Source organism: Psittacula echo (assembly GCF_963264785.1).
Source record: "Psittacula echo genome assembly, chromosome: Z".
Taxonomy (NCBI): Eukaryota; Metazoa; Chordata; class Aves; order Psittaciformes; family Psittacidae; genus Psittacula; species Psittacula echo.
In genome coordinates, this window is record NC_137742.1 from 51,860,674 (window position 1) to 51,875,223 (window position 14,550).

Here is a 14,550-nt window from a genome sequence, read left to right on the forward strand (position 1 = left end):
CTACCACATATGGTATTCTGGTGTCTTAAATAATCTTGAGCTTAAGAAACTGTTTGGAAAGGGAAAAAACAATATTAAGCCTCCCTCTTTGACTAGCATCTTCCCTTACAACTTCTTGCTTGTAGTAGTACATAGCAGTTATAAAGTACTTTCCCCATCTTTTGGATTATAAAAGTATTCAGATTAGTCAAAGACTACATCCTGCAAAAAATTTTTATGAATGTATTTTTGTGTTCTCTTAAATTCCCGAGTCAAACATGAAAATAGATCTTAGGCTGCTGAGTTACTCTGGTGTATTTAAACCTCACAAAAATCCCATTAAGTAGATAATTTATTATCTAAATAATGGTAAGGCTGAGGCAAGCTTGTCTAGTCATTTGTGTCTTTCTGATAGTGTCAAATTAGCTCCTGGTTGGACTTAATTTCTTGACTGTTGTTATACCCTGTATGACAATGGAGAGATGATAAATGCTGCTGTTTGTTTTCATGGTGTGTGTAAAGCAGGAAAAGATGGAGCAGGGTCCAAATAGAGGTACAGAATACCTAGATGAGGAATATTCATTATCTTGCACAACACTCTTTAGCTTTATTCTCTCGTCAAACCTCTGGAGTCCTGCTGTTCCTCTGGGAAATTGCTGTAGCACAGGAAGAAAAAACCCCGAGGTGACTGGGAATAAAGGGCCACAAGGATGATCAGGGGACTGGAGCACCTCCCATATGAAGACAGGCTGAGAAAGTTGGGGCTGTTCAGCCTGGAGAAGATAAGGCTGCGTGGAGACCTCATAGCAGCCTTCCAGTATCTGAAGGGGGCCTACAAGGATGCTGGGGAGGGACTATTCATCAGGGACTGTAGTGACAGGACAAGGGGTAACGGGTTCAAACTGAAACAGGGGAAGTTTAGATTGGATATAAGAAATTCTTTACTGAGAGGGTGGTGAGGCACTGGAATGGGTTGCCCAGGGAGGTTGTGAATGCTCCATCCTTGGCGGTGTTCAAGGCCAGGTTGGATGAGGCCTTGGGTGGCATGGTTTAGTGTGGGGTGTCCCTGCCCATGGCAGGGGGGTTGGAACTAGATGATCTTAAGGTCCTTTCCAACCCTAACTATTCTATGATTCTATGATTCTGTGATTCTAAGGGATGAAATTTTAACCTTAGTTTCTGAACCTAAGGAGATGGGACTTCTACTGCCACGTATAATGTGCTGTGAGTAATGAGGGGGCCAAACAGTTTAAGGATACATGAGCCTTATCCACATCTGCTGGCACAGAGCTGCAGCAGCTTTGGTTTCTTGTTGTACTGATCACAGATAACGCTGTAGCTCCCTGTTGGAGCGTGACTTTCCTTGCCTTCAGTATGGCCTCACTCTCAGAGCAGGAGCCTGGGAGGGACATGATAGACTGGGGATCAATAGCCTGCCTTTCACCCAGCTCTGGCTGCATAGGCAGCTGGGTTTATGGCAGCTCCTTTCACCTTGCTGCTCGTTCCCAGCTTTGGCTTTTCTGCTTAGATCATGGGCTCTGGGGTACACACAGTCTTGTGCAGTACATAATGTGTTTGCTCTTGGTGGCTAGGGTAACATGTACGGCTCCCAGGCTGGTTAGGGTCCCCAGTAAGATATATTTTCTATCCTTGGTAGCACCATGTACATGCTCAAACAATTAAAGATTGTTGCAGAGCGCTTCTGACCAAAGCCTGCAGCTTACATTAGCAAAAATTGCAGGGCTTGGTAGTCTTCCTATTCAAAGATTGACTTGAGTGATGAGGTTTTCTTATTAAAAGGTCTTAGTGTACTGTTGTAGACTGAACTTCTTTCACCTCTGCCATCTAAAATCCTGTTTATAGAAGCATGGGCGTGTGGGCTTGATAGCTGTTCAATCAGCCTTCACTTCAGCAGTTGATTGTCAGGCACTCTGTTTTCATAGAATGATAGAATAGTTAAGAGTTAGAAAGGGCCTTAAGAACATCTAGTTCCAACTCCCCTGCCATGGGAGGGCATGCCACCTCACACTAGACCCTATTGCTCAAGGCTCTGTCCAACCTGGCCCTGAACACTGCCAGGGATGAGGCAGTTATTACTTCTTTGGGCAACCTGTTCCAGTGCCTCACCACTCTCACAGTAAAGAACTTCTTCCTTACATCTAACCTGAACTTCCCCTATTTAACTTTAAACCCATTAGCCCTTGTGCTATCACTCCAGTCCCTGATGAAAAGTCCCTCTCTGGCACCCTTGTAGATCCCCTTCAGATACTGGAAGGCTGCTATGAGGCCTCCATGTAAGGTTTTCCTCTTAATAAACGTAACCTTGTGTGCATTCAACTGCTTGCACATATCTGAAAGCAAGTTGAAAATGGCTTTGCTGGTATTACAAGCATAATATAAAAAAAAAACCAAAAAAAACAACAAAAAAACCCAACCAAAACCCAACTTAAAATACCATGGGCAAACATTAACAAACACTTTCTGCACTCTTCTTGAGAAGAGCATGATTCCTTCCACATTAAGGGAGTTCCTCAAACAGCTGAGCAGACAAATGCCAGTGGCTGTGCTATGCAAAACACTCCCCCTTCTCAAGACAGCTCTAACTACAGTTGAATAAAAAATGCAGTAGGTATGTGTGCACATCAGCAGGCAGACAGGGGGGGAAGTTCAGGCATGACCTCTCTAGGGACAGCCAAAGCCATGTCCTGCATGTGGTCCATGTCTCTTCCTCAAAGGAACAGGTCTGCATTTTACAACTGAGCTGCTTGACCCTGGTAAAACATCCTCCCTGTGCTGACACTTGCTTTATCTGCATTTTGCCTGCAGTGGCTGAGGAACCCAGGCCCTCAGCATGAGAAAAGGACTCTCTTTGGAGACCTACTGTGCTTCTTTTTTATCACGCCACTGGCGAGCATCTCTGGCTGGTTGTGTCTGCGAGGAGCAGTGAACCATCTGCACTTTAGTAGCAGACTAGAAGCTGTTGGCCTCATTGCACTTACTGTCGCACTCTTCACTATTTACCTGTTTTGGACTCTAGTAAGTATTGGTTTTCTCTTTAACTCACAGGAATAAGGGAAAGAACGAATCAGAAAATTAATGATGGAGTGCTGTAGAGCATGTGCACCATTGTACAAAGCTTTGCTTATATACGTCTTCTGTACTGATAAATTTTATTTACATCTGCAAATAATCTCTGGGTTTCACACTGTGCAAGTTCTCTGGAAAACCAGAAAGACAGTTCAATTTTGGGTCAATCATTCCCAAATCCCAAATACCAGAGGAGTCAGCAAGAGGGAGACAACATGGAGTTCCAAGACACATGCTATGGGAGGAAGTTACATCAAAGATAATGTGCAATATGTGATGGCACAGTGCACAAAATAGCTTTAGGTGAACAACATGGAAGCTAGAGGATTCAGATTTTATTCTAATCCGATATTTGGCTAATTTTACAATTCAAAAGCCTTGCATGTGGGTGCACCCCATGCTTTCCTCATTACTTGTGCTTGCGGCGCTATGGGAAGCCCGTAACAGAACACACCTTACATCCAAGTCTGTAGAAATACAGCTGCCTTTGCAGCTGTCACTTGCATGCTGGTTCATCCTGAAAGCCACTTGGTTTGTGCCAAATTGTTAAACTGAGATCAGTTCCTGGCCCCAGTGCAGCAAAGAACACGTGGGCCAGCATTAATGAAGCAAACCCATAGGACAGCTGCCAAAACAAGTGTTTATCAAGTTGTGGTCTAGCAGTTCACTGAAAATCCCAGGTTACTGTTGAGTTTGACATTCTACACCTTTAGCTCTCGGACAAGGAGAACAGAACAGCAGATGCAGACAGGGAGCATTCATGTGCCAGGCTGTGCTGCTGTGAAAGGAAAAACCCATCTGAGCCTGTGCTGCCCTGATTGGGGAAAGACCACCCTGCCCATGGTACCAGCACAGCCACTGATCCTGCGGGGCTAGCACACAGCTCTTGTGCACACTGTGTATGGCCACATGCTGTGTAGCTGACCCCATCCAGCAGTTTTTGATCAGTGTATGCTGCTGAGGAGGTGACACTAATAGAGGTAAAAACACAGTAAGAGATCCCTATTGTGAGCCCACAGTAAGCTTGCAAAAGGAGAGGTGGTGACAGTAAGAGACAAAAACTCCACAGTACGTAACAGCTAGCTCCAAGAAAGCTATGAAAGGTAGCATCTCATTTACTTCATTTGTAATAGTGACAACCTGTCTCATCCATAGAAGACTGCAAGCTAATCTCAGCAGCACACAAGAGTAGGGAAAGCTGAGACTTTTCCCTAAGCCTCGTGCAGTTTCTCTTTGTGTTGTTGCTGCTTCCATTTTCTGTGAAACAGCACCAGCAGCACTCCCCTTCGACAGCACAGCCATTTACTCCAGTAGTGAAGTGGCACTTGTATTTCCTGCAGTACTGTCAGTCAGGTATTCAAGCAAAGCTTTTTCAAACCTCCTTCGTGTATGACTGTCTTAGAACCCCAAATACTGCCCAATTTATCTAAGATACATAATTCACAAGCACCAGAATGGTTGGAAGTTAGAAAGGGGAGCCTGGCTAAGAAGTTGGATTTAGTTACCCATGACACATGGACATACCTGACCCTGCTTATTAAGATTTCTGCAGCATCTCAAGTGTAGTCCCCAACATCATCTGTTGTATTTACATTGTAAGTGGCAAAATCCCTTCTATTCACTTTTTAAGTCTTACCTCTTCAGAAGCATACAGAGAAATGTGTTACAGGAACTGGAGAATATGGTGATAGTTAGCCTGATGTAAATGTATACCTTGGTTAATTTAATTGAAATATTGTATCTTTAATGTACACTGAATTGTGGAAGATGCAAATCCACTCTGATCTATTATTCAGACCAGCAGGAAGTGGATGGGCTAATGAAGCACTGTGTTCACCAGGGAAGGGCAAAGTAGGATGCCTTTCAGTGCACAGCAACCCTTCAGTTCAGCATGGGGTTAATTCAGTGGGCAGATGGGATGGAGCTGAGGCTCTCTTCACAGTAAGAAGGTGCCCTCACAGCATTAGTACTCAGATGAGTTTGACACAGATTTAAGTATATCTGCAGATTAAGTCAACAGGCTTGAGTGACAGTGTTTACACACATTCTCAGAGGGCAGATTTGCAAAATCAAGGCAGAGACTTAAAGCAACTACTTAACTACTTAACATTGCCTACATGGGGAAGACTTGTTTGCTCTCCTCAGCAGCTGAGACCCATCAGTCAACACAAGAAAGCCTCAGCTTGCATTTGCACAGGGGATGCATCTCCTCCGCTTGCCACATAGCAAGGAATGGATCCACACACAGAAGTGCTAGCCCCATGAAATGCTTCAGCAGCACCTGCCCTTTAATTTTTGGAATTAGGGGAATCCTGCACTGCTTGCTTAGTTATTGCTGTGCAGGGAGTATATTGAGAGCTATGGGGCAAATTACACAGAACATGAGGCAAAAGTTGGCATATAGATTATTTACGTACCATAATTACCTGAATGACCAGCGAATGGGAGAGATTTTTTTTTGCATCCAATAAGCTATTTTATCCATTCCCCTGAAACAGCCACACTGTCCATACAATACTGCTGCTTTTTCTCTGAGTTTAATCACTGTACCTGATAACACACACCCCAAAAACCCCCAACCTACTGCCAAGAAAGCTTCAGACACAAAACAGAGATTGCTATTTAAACTGAGAATTCAGGGCCACACTCTGCTTTCTCTCACTCACAGAGAATCTTGACTCCTTTAAGATCAAGTAGCATGTTGCAGTACAAGATTTGCCCTATAGCTTCCAGTGTAACATAATTGCTGGTTTAAAACAGGCCCACCTGAATTATTTCAGGGTAAGTTAGAAAAACACTGCTTGCTATCCTGTTGAAGAGGTTTACAAACATTAGTGTGCCAAGGACCAATGTAAATCTGGCCTTTACTCAGCATCTCAAGTTTTGCATCCAGTGTAACAGCTTAGGGTGAGTAACATTGGCTCTGCTCAAATTCAGTAGCTGACATCACTTGGAAACTGCCTCCAGGCAAGAACCTATTGTAAACAAGCTGTCAAACTTAACTAGGTTATCCTGTGAAAATGCCTTAAACAAACTAGCAGTTAAAGCATGGCTTAACAATGCAGCCCTTCCTCAAAGAACTCATGTGATGCCACTTGAAAACTCAGCCTAAACTCTAGCTCACTCCTCTGAAGCAGTCACTGCATTTTGCATGGCATTCATCTTTCCAGGTGTTTGGTGTCATTTCCCCACCCTCTCCTTGCCCCTATGGCTCCTGCTGATACTGCAGTGCTTTTTAAAGAGAGATTTCTCATGTTCATTCATATAATGATGTTCCACAGAAATGAAGATGTAGACTGCTTTGCTTTCCAGGACAGCAGAGGAGATTGAAAGATGGGTAATCTGTTGGAAGAGCTGTCTTTGAGCAACTGTGTAGTCAACAAAAGCTCTATAAGTTTCTCTCATTAACCAACAGGCAGCTGTGTAAAGATCTAATAAAAACCAAGTCTTTTTTTTTTTTTTGTCCCTAGTAGGATTTTATAGAAAGGTAAATAATTTACTTAGTTAAAAACACCTTTTTGCAAGAAGGAAAGTGTTTTGAAGCATACAATCATAGGCATGTATATTACGCAGTCTCCCTCTACACCTCACTGGCAGTCATCCTGTCACTGCTGTAAGGGCCCGAAAGCAAGCAGCACACAGAGCCACTTCTCTGCAAGCAGTCAGCAGCATCTTCCACCCAGCTGGGCAAACCAAGCATGTTACCTCCAGCCTTCATGGCACCCTCTGCATAGCACAGACCTACATAAGTGGCTCAGGTGCATAAAAATCAGTGACAAATGACCAGCTGCATATGAAGACAGAACAGCTAACAAGACAAGGTTCCTCCTGTGCTCACTGCATGGGTCCCCTCCTGCTCACAGCTAAGAACACAGTAATTGTCACATAAAAGGTCCCAGGGCAGTTTACAAGGTTGTCATTTGCTTGGGTTTTTTTTAAACTGCACATCTTCTTAAACATAATTCTCACTACACTCAGCTGTCACTAAAATAAGCAGTAAGCTATTTAAAAAAAAATATATATATAGGGCCAAGTTATCTTGTATCAGTCATTTCTCTTCCACTACTAGCAGAATTATATTAAGGTTGAAACCTGTTAGCTATTAACAATAAAAACAAAACAAATCAAAGACAATCTAAATTGAGATACACATGTTGGCAGATGGCTCACACTCACCTTGTTGCATCTGTGCAATCTTAACATGATGCATCTAGCAATAAAGCATTAAAGGGTAGAACCTGTAATACGACCCTGCCACTGTCTGCACAAAGTTTAGCTACCAGCAAGCCTTCACCATCCAGCCAGCTACACTGTCAGTTTAACAACTTGATTTTGGGGTACTATAATGCTGCATTCTCATTCCAAGTAGCTGCCAGGAATTCTAGTTCTTGGGAAAGACAGAGGCAGGATGTCTGATTTTTCATGTTATAAAAGAAGAAGAAGTAGGCAACAGCAGAAAGTAGGGCACTGACAGCTTTTCTTCTCTGCTGTAGCAACTTGAGGAACAAGCCATCTACCTGGTAGGTCTCATCTTTGCCTGCTACTTTTTGCTCATTTTTATTCCACCCAATTAGGCTGCTTTTTGTTCCACTTCAAGGCATTTCCTCCAAACCCCAATTGATTCCTTGGAGGACCACTTTGACTCTAAACAAAGTGCATCTCTGTTCTCTTCTCAGGTATCCTTTAGGTATCACTGTAAGTTATACAGCGAATGGCGTCGGTCCAATCAGCGTGTGATACTCCTACTGCCGAATTCTGCCAGCATTCCCTCCAACCAGCAGTCCCTACTGGGCCTGCAGTCCATCAAGAGGAACTCAAAGGAGACAATAGTTTGATTTGGGCCGTTCTGCATAGGGGCCACGCGCTAAAAATATGTCTGTCAAACTCACTGGCATCAGGCACTGTGCAGAATACTGAAGTGTGCTACTTTGATTTACCAACTTTGTGCAGAGGAATAAGTCGCTGTTTGTTTGAATTCAAATCATGGATGATGCAATCACATGATATTTGCTAAGCTGCCAAACTTGCTTATTTAGCAGATACCGTGTGGTATTGTACAAACTTGTGTTAATAATTACATCATCAAGTGATGCAAACTTTTTCTATTGTTTAAAATATTAAACTATGGTAATTATGAATGAAGAACAGGTTTAAGAAGTGTTCTGTCTTTATCATTTCCTGTTCCTACAGTATTATTTAGGTAGATCGACAGTAACCACTACTGGTTTTAGCTTTCTGAAGCACAGCAATGGCACTCCCCCAGTTGATTTTATCTGAAGATCCTTTATACCAATATTCTGGATTATTAAAACTTTTGTGTTATAAGTTCCATAAATTGGCATATTAGTTAAAAGCTACAAAGCGATCAGAAAATGATCTGCTGTTTCTTATTTGGCAAGGAAAGAAAACTCTAGGTAACAAATTTAGCATGTGCAAAAGAAAGAAATGACACAAATTGCAATAATCTTCCGACTCAAGTATTTTAGTACTTAACACTCGGGGAAAAAAAATAACTGAACTTTTTCCACTTAGAAGCAACAAATTGGGCACCTCATTCTGCACTGAAACGCACATTTTGCTCCTGCAAATTCAAACCTGGCTGGTTTTCTCTGCATTTACACCAAGCTGAAATTAACCCTAATTGTAAGACTTACTTTTGTAAAGAAAGGTCTGCATACATAATAAATGAGGTCATTAGACATGTTTTGGGAAGTAGGAACTTGTCTTGCATAAAAATCAGCACTATTTTAAAGCTGCAGAGTTCTCAGCTTGACGCATAGATATATCAGAGTATATGTAAGCCTTGACCTCTTGTTGCAGGACTCAGACTAAAGCACTTTCTTAAAAAGAATGTAATAGCCTACCTATGGTGACCAATCTGAATTTGCAGTGTAAAGACTAGACTCTACTCCTGGGTGGCATTAACTATATCCTGTTGGTTTTACTCCCAATTCATTCAGCAATTCTGCACTCTAAGACGACACACACACTTAGAGAGACTTATTTTACAGAACTACACAGAATTTCATGGCAATGCTTTTTTACCAAACTCCGCAGGAACTGAAAATAAAAGGAATAGAGCAAGAAGGAAAATTATTTATAAATTCAGATTGTTCAAGGTATGGTGTTTATCATCAGACAAGCTCATTTGATGTTGTGTGTGCTCTATGGGAGAAAAAGCTTAGTAAAAAAAAAAAAAAAAACCACAAACCACAAACAACAAACAAAAACCAAACAAATCAGTTCACTTCATTCTGGTTTTGGACCAGTCTAGCTGTAGTCATGTTATTTAACAATATTCTTTGTAACTCAATTTCATGGGGATACAAGAATCACCTATACAAAGCAATAACAGCCTCATTCAGACATAAAATTAATTTCAAAGCAAGCCAAGATGGAAAAAAAACCAAAACAAACCATGAGTCTGCAGATCTATACTCATTAGTCTGACAATAAGGTATGGGGCTGGTCATGTTTGGCAGCAAATATCTGTTTCTCTTTCAGAGGAAACTATAGAGGATTCTTAAGATCTCGATACCACAAACTCTGATGGCCTAAAACCTGTATCACTTTTTTCTTAAACCTGCTTTGCAAATGCAAATAACTGTCTGGATAGAAGACTGAACATTCACATAAGCAGAGTTCCAGGTTAAAAGTAAACCTGCTAGCCAGGGGCGTAGAAATAAAGCATGTCTAGCTGGGTCAGGACACAGACAGTTTTTTAATTCCTACACATTTGCTTTAGGTAAATATTCTTCAAAATCATGGTACTGTTTTTGCTTCCTTGGGAGATATCCTAGAAAGTTGGCCCATGAAAGAAGTGTTATTCTAAGCACTGTTCTTGATCTTAAATTAGGATGATACAGAATTAAGTAGCAACTAAGAAAATTATTTAAATCAAGCTGCAAGGTACACAGGTCAGCACAGTGACTTGGTCATGCTTGCCTCTGTTACTTCAAGTATCACTTTTTTGTTTAAAGAAAGCTTATTTATTCTGAGGAAGGCATATTAAAGCTGACAGAGAGAAAGCATGATCTAATTTAGCACATACATCACTACTCCAGTTTCTCAGCTTGGTGTACATGTACAGCAAAAAGAAAGTCATCACTAGGAATAGTCTCCCATGCATTTACTTTTTGGGGGGTGTGATGGGAGAGTGGGAGAAAAAAAATCCAAGAACTATCCAGTCACACACTTATCATTTTACATTAAAGCCATGGAAGAAAGCATACTTCATATTCTTTCTTGGTTTTCCTAGAACATAACAGGAAGGTAGGTGATACTAATTCTTATTCCCATTTCTGTTCTGAACTAAAGACTTGCAGACAGAAAACTCATCCTAACAAGGATTACCTTTCCTTCCACCAGTTGAAGCTGTTGTTGCCAAAGTCCAAATTTTGATTAAAAAATTTAGACCTGGACCATTACAGCCAATATTCTACATCAGCAACAATATTCATTTTTGTCTGATTAGATGTGAAAGACAAAATTAACTGCATCAGTAGCTACAGCTACCAAAGCTCGGTAGTACAATGACATCTGTTATGCTATCCTTAAAGAGCTCCAGTTAAGCAGAAATAAGTTAACTAATGAAAGAATGGGGGAGGGTGTTTTTTTAATGATACAACTTCATTTTCTTCTCAGCAACATAATACTTTCCTCTCATGCAGCTGGCCTTGTCCATTTACATTCCTTTTCCACGTAAGTTATACAGAAGTAGCATTCAAATCAGTATTTTAAGCAGCAATTGTTAAAAGCAGCAGCAACATAAGCCAGCCAAAGAAACCTTCTAGAAGCTGCAGACATAATAGTTTTGTTCCTTCCTTTCACATTCTGTTTGCTGACGACAGAAATGCCATGCTAAGTGTATAAACCTACACAGAGTCCACTACAATTCAGTATTAGGGATGAGTACAATGCCAAGAAAGGAAGTTCTGCTACATGGACTAGTCTTGGAGGGAAAAGGCTACCACATTACATAAAACAAAAAATAAGAGAAAATTAAAGTAAGGTTAAGCAGTGGTATTTTAAAAAATGCTGATGCTGAAAAGGTGAAAGATCCAATAGCAGGATGCTATGCTACTCTTTACTTGCTATTGTATTGAGAAGAATAAAATGGCAGAAGCAGCACTGTAAACCACTTAGGAAGAAGGAGGGAAAAGCACATTCAATGGATAAACAGATACAGAAGGATGTAATTTACGATTTAGAAATACCATAGCCTTCTGTTCAACTGGAAGTCACAGCATGAGCAAGATTAAAGATACTTTAGGTTGGGTTTTTTTTGCTTGTCTGGTACTTTTTTATTTTTTTTAACTCAACTGTATAGTTCTCCCAGACTGAGACTTCAAACTGTCACTTACATGTCATCTATTAAAAATAACTTCCCATCAGTTTCACAGCATGAAGTCACACAGGGCAACGTATGAATTCAGTACATAAAGAGAACCAGGGCCAATATATGCAAGAGGCCTTTGATGTGATGGACACCATCAGGAAGAGAAATTAAGAGCTATTGGGAGAAATAGGTACTGAGAAAGCCCAAAAGCACTTCCTTTCAAATGAAGATAAGTTTAAATAACTGTTAAAAATGAAGCTCTTCATCTGTTAATTGTTTATGAAACCAACCTCTATTTAACATACAGCTGGTTAATTAAACAACCATTTGCCTTGCAAGCAGAATTCAGTATTGCCTCTTTACTGCCAAATACTGATTTGGGGTATGCAAAAGTATCTTTAAAAACTATTAAACACCACAAAATGTACAACAGAGTCCCACAGCTTTATAAACACCTAGAAGGCCCATAAAACAAGCAAGCCTACGGTATAGGTATATAGAATATTACTGATGATGATACCACACAGCATACTAATACATTGTTGTTATTCCACATCACAAATTTAATTTCCGCATGCACTGTCACATAAAAAGCTTTCTCAAAAATTAGGAGTTACATCTCTCAACAGCTGCCAAGTTTGTCAGTACTTGTGACTGCTTTCACTTAAGATTTTTTACTGACAGCTTCTTACACTTCATTGTGGCAATGTTACAAAACATTTCCCCCCACCTTTGGTGTTGAGAGGTTATAGAACTGATTGTGATTTTTAATTTAACTAGGTCATAAGTGTAGAAAATACTTTCCCAGTAAAACTTGTTAAAAAACAGAATCAATGCTGACATTCTGTCAACATCCCATTACAACTAACAAAACACACCACCTTCAGAAACCAAATGCTGCCATTGCAGAGAAAACCAACATTAGTTTCATTCCATAACTTACATTATGAAGGTTAGACTTGCTTGCCTATAATCTTCTCCATTCACAAAATGTGACAGCCAAACCAGCTATGAAAATTCACTTCCAGGAGTTAATTTGTAGCCATACAAAAATCCTATCAAATAATCAGTTTAAGCTGAAACATGCTTTTATTGATGCTACCACATGTAACTCTTTATTTCTTTGGAGTTAATCAGACAGACACATCCTGTATTTATGCAAACCCATAAAAGGAAACTGGAGGACAGCAGCAGAGGACTTGAAGCAATTAATGCACACTAAGCAAAACCTGAGATAAAAGAGTTTATTTTTGTTATAATCCTGTGATGGATCTGGTAAGTGTCCCAGTGTTTCCTTGAGGTTAACTGTCATATATTAGGAAAGGCTAAATATGCATTAACATTCATCACACATAGCCTCCATTCCCTTTATAAAAAAAGAAAAAAAATCACCCCTTAGTCCTAGCTGTCCTATCTGGGACAACAGCTTTAGAAGTTTTATTTCCCATCAACTGCTTAGTTTCTTTGCCTGGAAAAAAATGCTACATAGTCAAATTACATGTAGTCATTTCTGCAAAAGCAGCAGAATTTTTCCCTCCTTATTTTTCCAACTAGAAGTATCTATTCTGCTTACAGGACAGTATGAATATAAAAAGCACAGTCTCTCAGATTTGGAGTTTTCCCATAAAACATTTGAATTGGTATCAAAATTGTATACTCAAGACAGTTATATTTCTCTATGAAAATGAAAGACCAGCATTTTAGATTGCATCCTTTACATAAGCAGGCAAATGAATAATTAACATCTGTCAAACAGACAAAGTATCTACATTACTTACAGATTCATTTATCTTCCTATATTTTGCTGTCTGCCTGGGTAAATGTGCTGCAGCAGAGATAAAGAAGTCAAAGGCACAAGACAATTTGTAGCACAGGGCTACAATTGACTACACTGTGTAAAATAATTTGTACCACAGAGCTAGATTGATTATACTGGGGATTATTAATAAACTTGTCCACTATAAACAAAACATGGACTTCACAGATTTGCTGCTTTTGCTATGAACAGACCCAGAAAATCAAACTTCCTAAGAAACACAAATGCACTCCTTGTCTCAGGAGTGTTCCATCATACTAGTACTGTGCAAGTCAAACCACTTGTTTTCTGTTTTTCATGAAATAAAAGTATCTGAGCAGATACATTTCTGGTAAAGTGCTTTTCCAGCTTCAAGTGGAAGTTACTGAACAGTTTTCACCTGCCAGTGTGATACAATTTGTATCTCTTGTCAACTGTGTAACATCATTGTTAGATAATGATCATCCATATACATTGCCAACTCTACAAAGGAATGCATGTACCTAAAAATAATCTTTACGTATTACTTTAACAGCCGGTAATAAAAAGACCTACCAAAATTTTAATCACAAGCTGAACACATTGATAGAGCTAGCTAGAATATTGTTTGCTTCTCTGACTCATTTCTAACAACTCCAGAAAACATGAACAAATTACACATAGCATTGCATACAGCCAAGTAGCTCATTTTTCAGTGGTTAGATACCTTTACCAAATCCATTAGTGTGACTTCTCTCACCTAAATGGGTGTAATTATGCCAAGAACCACAGCAGCCAAGGTGGTGTATTTTGAATGCAGTTCCAAACCGACAGGAAAAAGAGCTCACAGACAATGTGTGACAGAGAAGGAAAAAGAAAAAAAAAAAAAAAAAAGTATTGCATTTGCTTCATAGTACATATCCCTCTACAAGCTACAAGCTTGACACTGTTGTTTCAGCACAGCAATGAAAGGCCTACTCTGCCTTGCAGTAATCAGAATGCACTTCTGGACTTCAGGGTGGGAAGAGGTAGATAACAGAAACTGTTATGTTTAAAAAACCAGTAACTTTTGAAAGTTACTATGGAACTTGCAGGGAAGTATAGGAAGTTCTGGGCTGGTGCCAGTTTTTTCTTTTATATTTGAATAGCAAGCTCGCCACCTGATGGTAGAATGTTTCACTCCAAAGGTTACCGTGAACACATACGCGCACACCCACCTCAGAAGGGTCAAGTGTTTCCCAGCCCTCTTTATTTCTAGTTTACAGAAAAACTTGCAACAGCAATGATAATGTTTTTCTAAAATCATGATTTCTCCTACTTTCATCCATCAGAAGAGTGCCGATTTAGCTGACTATTCACGAGACTCATGTAA

At 40.1% G+C, this 14,550-nt stretch overlaps 1 protein-coding gene across 1 annotated transcript in view; it reads left to right on the forward strand.

The window, feature by feature from the left end:
* The window catches only part of MARCHF3 (membrane associated ring-CH-type finger 3), a gene marked incomplete at both ends in the record, with an annotated part of 79,616 nt that extends 71,715 nt beyond the window's left edge, over positions 1-7,901 (forward strand). Inside the window, 2 exons of the mRNA XM_080638320.1 lie at positions 2,806-3,015; positions 7,743-7,901. Coding sequence (XP_080494446.1) covers positions 2,806-3,015; positions 7,743-7,901 — 369 coding nt within the window. The remainder of the gene's footprint in view (positions 1-2,805; positions 3,016-7,742) is intronic.
* Positions 7,902-14,550: the final 6,649 nt, after the last annotated feature.